The 11,655-nt window shown below is 52.7% G+C and overlaps 1 protein-coding gene and 1 long non-coding RNA gene across 2 annotated transcripts; one reads left to right on the forward strand and one right to left on the reverse strand.

Moving 5' to 3' along the window:
• Positions 1–286: 286 nt before the first annotated feature.
• LOC103011186 (myosin light chain 1/3, skeletal muscle isoform-like) lies at positions 287–7,807 on the reverse strand. The gene is made up of 2 exons (XM_057542044.1): positions 7,688–7,807; positions 287–2,830 (listed from the first exon to the last, which is right to left on the reverse strand). Exons 1-2 carry the CDS (start codon positions 7,805–7,807, stop codon positions 1,838–1,840), a joined length of 1,113 nt encoding a protein of 370 aa, XP_057398027.1. The 3' UTR covers positions 287–1,837.
• A 1,844-nt stretch (positions 7,808–9,651) lies between these two features.
• On the forward strand, positions 9,652–11,655 carry LOC130707764 (uncharacterized). The gene is made up of 3 exons (XR_009007788.1): positions 9,652–9,720; positions 10,434–10,497; positions 10,702–11,655. It is a non-coding gene; the product is annotated as an uncharacterized LOC130707764 (long non-coding RNA).

Below are 11,655 nucleotides of genomic sequence, written 5' to 3' on the forward strand. Positions count from 1 at the left end.
ATCTGAGCCTCTGAGGTGACAGCGGGCTTGGCTCTCTGCTCACGGCACTGGGGCAGCCACGTCCATGGCACCTAGACGTTCCGTCCGCTCTTCCGGGCTTGCTCCCAAGCCTGCACCTGCAGGAGTTCAGCCAACCCCGACTGTTGAGGCTGCGGCAGGATGAGCCCAAAGAGGCTGAGCCTGCAAGGCCCCGCGGTCAGAGCACCAGTTCCTCCTCCTGCACGAAGGGGGCTCTGCAGCTGCCCCGCCGGGGCCAGTTCCCAAATGAGACCCCGGCTCTTCCCTTGGACTGTTCCGAGGGGTGGAAATACAGAGTGTTGGTGCTGGAAGGATGATAGCAATGGTAGCTGTCATTTATTAAGCACCTACTGCATGCCAGGCATGTTAAGATGATTTCTGATCCTCAAGTGCTGGAGGAGGTGCGATTCTCATCATCAGGTCACGGTGGAGGCCACGGAGCTCTGGGGAGGCTGTGAGTGAGATCAGGGGCACAGACCTGCATCCAACTCCAGCTCTGCCCCTTACCAGCTGTGGGACAGGCTGCTTTCTTAAGCTCTTGGGGTCTCGGCTTCCTCATCTGTAGATGGGGAAGCTGCAAAGGGTGGCCCCCCGAAGGGTGGTAGTGAGTCACTGCACAGGCAGTGTGCTCACAGCAGGGCCCGGCGCCCAGGAAGGGCTGCCAGAGTGTCAGCTGTCACCACGGGGAGGACGAGTGATTTGGGCCCAATCGGCAGGGCAGCAATAACTACAATCCCAGTCTGTCCGGCCCCAGAGCCCATGCTCTTCCCTTTACATATGAGGAAACGTGCATGGTGGGGAGGGTGTCAGGAAAGAGAACTTGTCAAGATGGGCCAGCTGCTCCGTGACTGTCCCAGGGCTGGCAGCCCTCTCTGATGACCCCAGCTGTAGTGTCCACCCCACGAAAACACTGAAATAATCTCTGACAAGCCCCTTCGGCCTTTGGGTTATCTGATGCCACCTCTGGGATCCAGGGTTTAATGCGGGAAGCACTGTCTCTTGCTTTTGCACCACACGGGCCCTCTCCAGCCCTCACTTTCTTCAAGCCGCACTTCCCAACAACTCGATCATGAATGTAAGAAATCCATGAACACAGACCAGTGTTCCTTCCCCACCATAATCGACTCAGATCTTAGGAGCTCTACATGGATTTTTAACCACCCTTTGCTGCCAACTTCTCCATTTTATTTGACATAAATACTCAAGATTTATCTTGCCTAGACTCCTCTCTGTTCGCTATGCCCATCAATACAAGATTTCACCGCACTTCCAAAAAGCACAAAAAGAGAGATTCCTGCCTCTTTTAAACCCTGGACTTAACAAGGATCATTTCCGTTGGAACCAGAGAAAAACAGACGCTTTCTCTATTCCCCTGTGGCCTCTCTCTCCCTTTCAAATTTCCCTCCAAGAAGGTGAATACAAACGTGTTACAACTGACTCCCAGCTTTAAGAGAGAAATCACTGCGGTTTGGCACAGAGACAGAAGGGAACAAGGGAGTGCAGGGGAATGGGGGGCGGGGAAGGGAGGTGGTGTTTCTCAGGAGGCCAGACCCTGGTTGTCAGCCTCCAAGAGCGCCCCTCACCCCAGGGCCCTGGTCCCTCCCTCCGCCCGAATCCACAGCAGATGGAGGTGCCCGGTGCGCTTTAGGGATTCCACGTGGAGGGCCCCCGGAGGTCACACTGCGCCCTCCCTGGGGCATGAGCGGCCAGTGAGGCTGTGACCGTCCTCCTGCTCTGGTCGGTGCACAGGGACGTCCCTGAGCTTCTGCTCCCGAGGGATGTAACATCTGGGGTTTGCTGGGCTTGGGAGCGGCCTGTGTCATCCTCGGCAAGGAGAAGGTGGGGGAGGTAGGCAGGAATGAGGAGAGGAAAGGGGGGCAGACAGCTGGATCAGGTCAACCAGCAGAGAAGGAGCAGTGCCCGGAGGGGCGGGGGGAACGGAGGCAGGTCCTCCAGCGCCACGCGCGGAGCCCGGACACCCTGGGTGGGGGTGGGGTAGGGGGCTGCGGCCTCCCTTGGAGACCAGCAAGCGCACGAACTCCTCGTAGTGCACCAGCTCGTCCCCGTCCACGTCTGCCGCCCGGATCATCTCGTCCACCTCCTGGTCGCTCGGCTTCTCGCCCAGCCGGGTTATCACGTGCCGCAGCTCGGCCACGCCCATCAGGCCGTGGCCGTCCTTGCCGAAGACGCAGAAGGCCTCCTGGATCTGGTCCTCGGCGTCCCTGCCCTTCACCTTCCGGGCCATTAGGCCCAGGAGCTCGGGGAAGCCCACGGTGCTGCTGCCGTCGCGGTCCAGCTCGCCCACCAGGTCCCGGAGCTCGGCCTCAGTGGGGTTCTGGCCCGGCGACCGCAGGACGGTACCCCGCTCCCGCGTGCTGATGGCGCCATCCCCGTCCTCATCGAGCAGGGAGGAGGCCTCCTTGAACTCGGCCACCTGCTCCTCGGGCAGCTGCTCGGCCCTGACTGTTGCGGGGAGGCGGTCCTGCACACGGATGTGGCCGGGCGCCGGGAGGCGGCCGGGTGCGGGGCCGGCGGCTGGCGTTCTGGCCCCGGCTTGACGTGCTGGCGCCGAAGAAGGAGCTGGGATGTCCCTCACCGTGCACGCTCCCCGCCCTGCGGTTGCCTGAAGTCCGGGTCCTGTTGGAACAGGAGCCCAGGCCCAGGCAGCGGGCCGGCCGTGTAGTTGCACTGACGCCAGCAGCTGTGGGAAAGGCCGGGCCCTCCTCCCCACCGCCCAGAGCCGCCGGGACCAGTGGGGACACCTCCAGAGAGGCTGGTAGACAGCCTCTAGAGAGATGAGTTCTGGGTTTGCCTACGGGAATCCCAACCCCCCCAGTCTTCACACCCTCCACTCAGTAAAACCACCGGCTCTGAGCTCTTTCCTGCCTGCAGCTGAGGCTTTTGGCAGGAGGAAGAACAGACGTTGTCTTTGCCTGAAAGTAACTCCCTTTCCTTTTCTTTGGCTTACAAAGTCTGAAAACCTTATGATTCCCAAGAGGGTTTTCAGAGGAGGAGAAAAGAAAAATATTTTTTCTTCAGATAGAAGCAGGCTGTCCCCAGATCCTCCAGAGGCTATATGTATTCCATCCACAACACAGCTAGTTAGCGAGGAAACTAACAGAAACAAGCAAGATAATGAGATACTTTCAGTAAATGCTATCAAGGAAATAAAGGGTGGTGATGGAGAGCATGTGGGGAGGTTACTTCTGCAGCGATGGTCGTGGAAGTCTTCTCTGCAGAGGTGGCACCCGAGGGTGACCTGAGGGGGAGAAGGGGCCTTCCAGGTGGAGGCCAACAGGTTCCAGGTCCAAAGGTGGGAGAGGCTCGGTGTGGCCAAGGGACAGAAAAGAGGCCGGTGCAGCTGCAGCCCAGGGTGAAGGGGAGAAAGCAGGAGATGAGAAAGGGTAGACAAGCGAGGTTTGTCAGAGGCGAGAGGAATTCACGTTAATTCTCCGATCCATGGGAACCCCTGCACATTTTAGCAAGGCCGTGTCTGAAAGTCTGAGCTTCTGGTTTCGGGAATAGGAATGGACAGAGCTGAAGAAAGGGTGTTTTTAAGAGGCGGTTCTCGAGAAGGTGAAGTGGGATGCCCACCAGGCACACACGCTCAGAGCTCGACTCCCAGGAAGCCTGGGGAAGGACCAGCCACAGAGTGAGAAAAGGTGGCTTTGCCTGTGGGAATCCATGCAAATCCAAAGTGGTGAGACCCAGAGGAGCCAACGAAGGACTGAAGGAGAAGAATGAGGCCGATGCTGCCCGACTTCGAAACTTACTGTCAAGCTGCAGTGATCCAGACAGTGTGGTGCTGGCTGGAGAGCAGACGAGTAGATCAGTGTAACAGAATAGGGAACCTCAAGAGAGTCACCTGAGCTTTGACAATGGAGCAAAGACGGTCTCTTCAACAAATGGTGCTGGAACAACTGGACGTCCACCTGCAAAAAAAAAAAGGAATCTGGGCACAGACCTTATACCCATCACAAGTAACTAAATGGACCATAGACCTAAATGTAAACACAAAACTAGAAAACTCCTAAAAGATAACATAGGGGAAAATCTGGATGACCTTGGGTTTGGTGATGATACAAACCCAAGGTTTGTAGTTTGAATTTGGGTTGGGTTTAGATGATGATCTGTGAAAGAAAGAAATGACAAAGTGAATGCTTTAGTCCGAATGTGTCTCCCCTCAAATTCACATGTTGGGGGGACATATTCATGAAATGCTGCAAGGGCAGGAGGAGAAGCACTGGACAGAGGCGTGTAGCTGACAGCGTCCTGGGGAACCAAGGGCCAGCATCACGATGAAACTCGGGCCTGACTCTGTCCTGCTGCTGGACTGCGTCCTGCCTCTACGAAGGGTAAGTGGACAACAGGTTTATGCAGGTTTCTGGGTCATGGCCTGTGTTCTTCAAAAAGACACGTTGAAAGGGAGCTCAGTGAGGGTTTTAAACAGAGCTGCTCATGACTCACAAGGCACAGGGCTGTGACAACTAAATTGTTGCAACTCGCTGGTTAGGAAACTATGACAGAGGGAATGTTTTTCATTTCCTAGGCTTCTGTATTCTCCCCCTGCGGCCTCTCAGTGCACTGATTCCTTTCCCTACAGCATATACTTGTGGTCTTAGGACCCATTTAAACATTTCAAAATTACTGGGGACTCTAAAGAGCTTTTTAAAATGTCTGTCAATATTTACTGGGTTTGAAATTAAAACTAATAAAATTTTAAAATATTTAAATATATTTTTATGTATTTATAACTTTTAAAAAACAAAAAACCCATTACATGTCAACACAAATAACGTAGTTTTATAAAAAAATTAATTATACTGTATAAAAAATAAGAGTGGGGCTTTCCTGGTGGTGCAGTGGTTGGGAGTCTGCCTGCCAATGCAGGGGACACGGGTTCGAGCCCTGGTCTGGGAAGATCCCACATGCCGCGGAGCAGCTGGGCCCGTGAGCCACAATTACTGAGCCTGCGCGTCTGGAGCCTGTGCTCTGCAATAAGAGAGGCCGCGATAGTGAGAGGCCCGCGTACCGCGATGAAGAGTGGCCCCCGCTTGCCATAACTGGAGAAAGCCCTCGCACAGAAACGAAGACCCAACACAGCCATAAACAAACAAACAAATAAATAAATAAATAAAATTTAAAAGTTAAAAAAAACCCAGAAGAGTGGTACCTAAAAACATAATTTTGCAATCTCTTTAATGCCTGGCTTTATAAAACATGTCTGCTTTTGCACTTGATCTGTGGGAAGATGTTTTGATTTGAAGTGCATGATAATCCAGCTTCACACAGCTATGCACAGCTGGCAAAGGAGAGAGCATTTAATGACCCTTTCAGGTAACTGTGGTTATTCTTCTTTGATACCATATCAAAACTTGTCAGGCGGTAGCTTCTTTAAGGTTGGTTGTAGTGTGAACTCTGAAACCATGCCAACGAACTTTTCATCCGGTTACATTAAAATCCATTGGTCACTCCTGTGCTTTGAATGGATCTTTTACCCATGCATGATTCTGTGATGCTATGCATTGGTCATTTGGAAAATATTGATTTACTGAGTTCTGCAGATCTTCTGAATGTTGAATCATTGTATGTATAATTTTAAAAAATCACATTCATTAATATTACCACCAATCCCATTAGAAAAGTCTTTAAGTACTGGGAAGTCTCAAGCTCACAGTGGCAAATACAAAATCTAGAAAGTTCTAATTTTCATTCGGACGCTGAAATTTTATTATTGCAACAAATACTGTCAGTTATTTTCCTTGAAGTGCCAGGCTCACTTCATCGCTTTTTGAGAAAATGCCAAATACCAAGTCTTAGTAACCATAGATTGTCTATCAGCTGTTCTTTCCCAAAAACTGGTGTTCCATGAAAAAAGCTTACCTTGTGACTTATGTATGCACACAAGTGCTTTTCTTACAACAAATCATACTAGACTACTCAGCAGAGTATTAAGGATGTGCATGCAAGGGTTGAAATAATAATTTTACTACTTCTGCAAGAACGTTCTTAAATGAAGCTGGCTTTTTAAAAACTTGAGACCATGTGGTGGTGAAGACTATAATGCCAGCTGGTACAGGAGCCTTGATTTTTGCTAAGGGGCTGGTGATTTCACCCACCAGGGCTCTGAGCTCAGTGCAAAAAGCTGACACGGTGAAAGTGGCAAATTGTGTCTGGTATTACGAGAATAGTTGTGACCACCCAGGCTTCCTGAAAGGGTGTTGGGGACACCCTCCCCTCATATGGATCCATGGAACACACTTGGAGGACCACAGTGGTAGAGTTGAGAATCAGGAGTGACCCCGGTGTAGAACTGCCTGGGCTGGAGGTGAGAGGCACCGAGGATGCTGGGATCCTGGTGGGGACGGCGGGGTTGGCTTTACAGAGTATAGTGTTAATAAGGACCTCAACAGACCCACAACGAGGGGACGGCCTGCTGCAGCTACTTCCTTAGAAGAGCAGATGACCCAAGGTGTTGCCTTCCCCCCTGAACTGGTGCTATCATAGCTTTTGTTAAACAGAATTTGTGCCTCTCCTGCTGGGCGCTATAGAGGAAGATAAAGATTGGGATGCCTAGTCTTTTCAACCAGCTCCATTCCTGTGCCCTCCTAGAATGGGTGTGGCCGCAGGCCTCTCTCCTTCTCTCTCTCCCTCTTTCTCTCCCACCCCCCATTTCCATACAGCCACTCACCAGCCCTAACATTTACTTATCTACTTCCTTTCCCCCCAGTAAAATACAAACACCTTGTCTTAGCGTTATCAGGTTGCTATGACAACATGCCACCCCCTGGGGGGCTTGTTAACAGCAGAAACTTATTGCTCACAGTCTTGGAGGCAGGAAGTCTGAGGCCCAGGGGCAGCCTGGTGGGGGGAGGGCCCTCTTCCAGGTTGCAGACTTCTTGTGTCCTCCATCACTGGATGGAAAGGACCTGGGCTCTCTCTGGACTCTCTTTAAGGTCACTAATCCCATTGATGGAGGATCCTCTCTCGTGAACTCATCACCTCCCAAAGGCCCCACCAACTAATACCGTCACCTTGGGGGTTAGGATTTACACATATGAATTTGGCAGGGGCACAAACACTCAGAGCATAGTACACCTTTCCAGTGGAATATTTATGGGTCAACTGCCTGTTCATTGGGCAGTTACTCTGTGGCAAGTGTGTATCAGGCACTTTCATTCCTATTGTCTCGTGTCTCCACGTTACAGATGAAGGATGTGAGAATTAGCAAATGCGTGAAGGTCTGATGACCAGCAGGCTGAAAACTCAGGAACTAGACCTTCCAATTCCTACAGCTCCCTACCTGTGGCTGTTTTCTTCGCGGCTCTCCCCAACTCAGTCTTAGACCTTCTTACTCGGCACCTGGAAAACCCACTCGGTAGGCGGGGGACTCACACGCAGTAGGTATCCTCTGTTGCAGGAAATGTTGGGACACACCTGCTGATGCAGAGCCCTCCTGCCAAGCTCCTTGGGGATCCACCTGCCAACTGAGCCCCTGCATTTGATGTTTGGAAAGACCCTCAAAGTTAACATGACAAAGTGGAGCCGTTGGTCCTCATCTGAATCTGCTTCCCCTCAATCTCCCCATCTCTTAAAAAGAACCCATCCAGTTGTTCAGAACCAACCCCAGAGCCACATCTAATTCCTCCCTTTCTCTCACAGCTCATACCCCATCTTTCAGCTTCACCTCGACACATCCTCTGCGCCAGGCTGCATCATCTCCAGGCCGGACCACGGCCACAGCCTCGTAGCGGGTCTCCCTTTTTGTGGTATTCTTCAGTGATGTCATTTTCTGCTGAAACGCTATAATGGGCTTTCTTTGGATTTCAGTAGAATCCAAACTCCCTATGGTGGCCCTCTTGGCCACATCACTGCCCTCCTTGCCAACACTCTGCTCCAAGCACACTGGCCTACTTTCTGCTCCTTGAACGCTCCCATCCTGATCTCCACCTTGGTATCTTTGCATGAGCTGCTCCATCTGCCTGGACACTCTGTCCCCGACCTTCAAGTGGCCACTCCTTCTTGTCACTTCAGTCGAAAGTCAAATATCACTTCATTGCCAAGCCTTCCCCAACCACCCACTTCTAATTAACCACCCTCCTCCACCTCATCCCTTCAGCTTTATTCTTCTATTTTCTTCATAACTTTTACTTCTACATTGATCTTGTCTGTGGACCTGCTTCCTTTCTGTTTCTTCCCATGTAATTTTCACCAGAGGCAAGTCTGCTTCTGGTTTCTTCCCCTGCCAAGCCCTCTGCGGTAGCATGGCCCCCACGCCCAGGAGATATTTGCTGAATGAACAGAGTACAGGAGGATCAGCCTTGCCTCCACCTGCAGGAGGATTGGACCCGTGTCTCTCTTCAAGCCCTTCCCTCTGGTTCAAACCCCATGGGGTGCCTCAAATGCTCTTGCCCAGGTGCCCACTTTATCCACTGTGTGGTCTGTCATCTCCCCTTACTGTTTGCAGGTTTGCTGAGTGGCTCTGTGGGGATGGGTGACCTCTGTGTTGACCCCTGGGAGCAGCTGCTGATGCTTTACCCTCTGTACCTCCACCTGTGGCTTCTCCCCAGTTTCACACCCCTGCACTGATGCTAGAAAGGTGCACCCCGCCCCCATGCACACAGTCGTGCTGTCTGGGCCTCAGGAGGATGGACTTACCTCCCAACTCCCTGCAAGCCATCTGGTACCTAGCACTTTTATCTGACTTGCTCTTTATTATGGGATGCTGGCCCGGCTCCTTAGAGAGGCCCGAGCACAGTCAGGGTGATGAGGCCTGGCAGATCCAGCGGAGACCGGACTTCTCCCTTCAAAGCCAAATGTCCGACTGGCGTGAATCTAGAGGGACCAGGCAGAGGGAGGGCTCAGGACGGAGGTGGGAGAGGGTCCTGGGAAGTGGAGCGTGGCCCAAGGACCTGGGGTAGGGCCTCCACCTTCTCCCCTGTGGCTTTAGGGACAATCTGGGAAATTCCCAATAGCTCCTCGGAGTCTCCCCGATTCCAACCCACTCTTCCCAGGGAGAGTGCAGGGCTATCCCTCGTCTCAGGCTGTCTTTGGGGTGTTTGGTCTCAGCAGCTAAACTTCCTACCTCTGACTTTCCATCCCTAAATCTCCCAGAAATGATGAGACACGCCTGGGTTTGCAGGGGGCATGCAGCTTGCATTGCTGTTCTGGAATCTTTGCAGTTCACAGTCTAAGAAGCAACAAGACTGACATAAGACAAACACGGGACATGGTGATGAGACACCGACAGCCGAGTTCAAGCTCACCTGGGGACAGTGGTGGCCTCTGTACCGCGCATGTAGTCTTGACCAGCTCCTTCTGCTGCTTCTTACTTTCCAAGGCCGGGAGGGGCTGGTGACGCTTTGCTCTACTTTCCGACTTATACTGACCACGGGAAAAGCAACACTTTCTTAGTCACGCTCGTTGCCAGGAGAGGGTCTTCTCAGCTGCGGGGATTGGGGGGCTCCTTCTGTGGGAACCAGGGGGCCTGGGCCGTTCTTTCTCACCTCCCACCGAAGGCCGTTCCAGCCTCAGAGCCTGAGCCAGCTCTGGGAATGACGTTTGCTCAGCCTTGGTCTTGTGTGAATCATCAAGATTCCTCCAGGCCTGTGCCGGGCTGGGCTGCAGTTTCAGTTCAGGGAGGAGACCGTTGATCTGGATCGGAGCTGTGCATCGTTGAACTGAAGTCTGACAAATAACCAGGTACGTCATCTTCCAGGACACAGGCACTGCCTTGTGCCTCCTGCTCAGGGATCATACGCTGCCGGGTGGTTTGCGTTTACGATTCGAGGCCTCGCCTGCAGAATGAAGTCCACCGAGTGTGGAGGAAGCCAAAGGCCTGGATTGTTCTGAGCGTTTCCTGGGTCTTCCTGGGTTGGCGGGTCCTCCTGGCAGGTCCTGCTGCTTTCTCCAGGCGTCTGGTCTTCAAGTCCGCCTCCAGGGTACCCCCCGGGGCCCCACCGGCCTTTAATCCTTCCACCTGCACCCTCAGTGTCTCTGGGAGCCTCATCGTGCTTTCATGCCCAAGGCGACACAGGGACATAAAGTGGCCTGTGTTTAACTGCTGAGAGCCACTTTGAGTAACTCAGGATTAAACCATCACCACCCAAAACCAAAGCACATCAGTGCTAAATCTCACAATAAAAGTAGCCAAACAAGTCAAAGTCTGCTTTCCTGGGAAAAGGACGATGTTTTGTGATTTCCTGAGGGCTCAGTAATTTTTCCCAAGTAGCTCGTCCTGCAGTGACTCACTGCCTGCCCTGTCCGTGGGCAGGGGAAGGGGTTCCGGGCTGGCCTTGGGGCAGAGGCCAGAGGACAGCAGGCTGGAGGGGCCAGGGCTCACGTGTATGACCCTCCCGCCTTTCAAAGTTGTATCTGATGTTTTGAAAAAAATTGACAAACCGAAACTATTACAGGGACTGATGTTGCTGAGGGGCTAGAACTCCGTGCTACAAATCTTTTGATATCAAGACGCACTTGGTAAGTGGCTGAGGAGGCCCGTCTGTTCCTCTAAGTCCCCATCGCCACAGGGTGGTGGTGGTGGTGGTGCTAATTACATTGAGGAGACCAAGCTGCTCTCCCCCGAGAGGTCAGGGACTCACTAACAGGCGGGAAAGGCGTTGGTTCCAAGTTCCAAGCCTTTGTAGTTTACGCTGGTGATGAAAACCTTTGTGTTTAATACAGGAAGATGCATGGGCGCGCGCGCGCATGCGCGAGGACATGCACGCGGCTCAAGTCTTCATGTGTGAATGCGTGTACCTGCTGGTGAGCCCGTGAGGTGTGGAGGAAGCAGGAGGCTTGGGGCGTGAGCTGGGCACCTGGACAAGCCCTCAGACGAAGCAAAGAGGCTTGGAAAAGCACAGTTCCAGCTCCCTTTGAGGTCATTCATCCAGTGGATTTGAACTTGGTCTCGGAGATCCTTGGAATCTGCAGAGGTCCTTCCAGAGATGCCAAGGAAGCAGGAGAAGGTGAAACGGAGCAACTCGATTTCCTTCCTTTCCCCACCGCCAAGCAGGAAAGTCTGCTTTTAACCGCTTCATCTGTGTTGGGCAAATTGCGGCTCTCGTGGTTCATGGTCCTCACCTGTAACCTGGGCGCAGCGTGGCCCAGGGCACTGTGCATCAATGCGTGGAAGGTTCAGGAGGGTAGCTGGAACAGTAAGAGCCCAATGAATATTAACGATTATCTGTCATACGAATAAGATTTCATTTGCAACGTGGCTCGACTGCTAATGAAATTCTGAAAGCTACCATCCAGTGCAACACCCTCATTTTCAGACATTGTAACCCATCAAATGTGAGCAGTTACCCAGGTCTGTACTACTGCTTAGTGAGGGACAAAAATGGGCCTCGTAGTAGGATCTCCTGGCTCCAAGGCAGGTCCTCTTCGTGCTGCCCAGGACGGCTGTCCTTGGGGAATGGACCCGAAGGCATTTGCAGCTGCAGAGGGAATCTCTCTCCAGCCCCAGTATCCCTGAAGGAAGGGAGAGTGTCTGGTCACTGCAGGCTCTCGAGGTCCAGCTTGGCTCCAGCACATCTGTTGAATGGATGACAAAGGCTCTGACCAAGGTCACACGGCTGGGTGGAGGCTGTGCTGGGATAGAACTCAGGTCTCCCGGGACGAGTGACCGACCGGAAT

The sequence above is a fragment of the Balaenoptera acutorostrata genome, chromosome 3 (assembly GCF_949987535.1).
Source record: "Balaenoptera acutorostrata chromosome 3, mBalAcu1.1, whole genome shotgun sequence".
Classification (NCBI taxonomy): Eukaryota; Metazoa; Chordata; class Mammalia; order Artiodactyla; family Balaenopteridae; genus Balaenoptera; species Balaenoptera acutorostrata.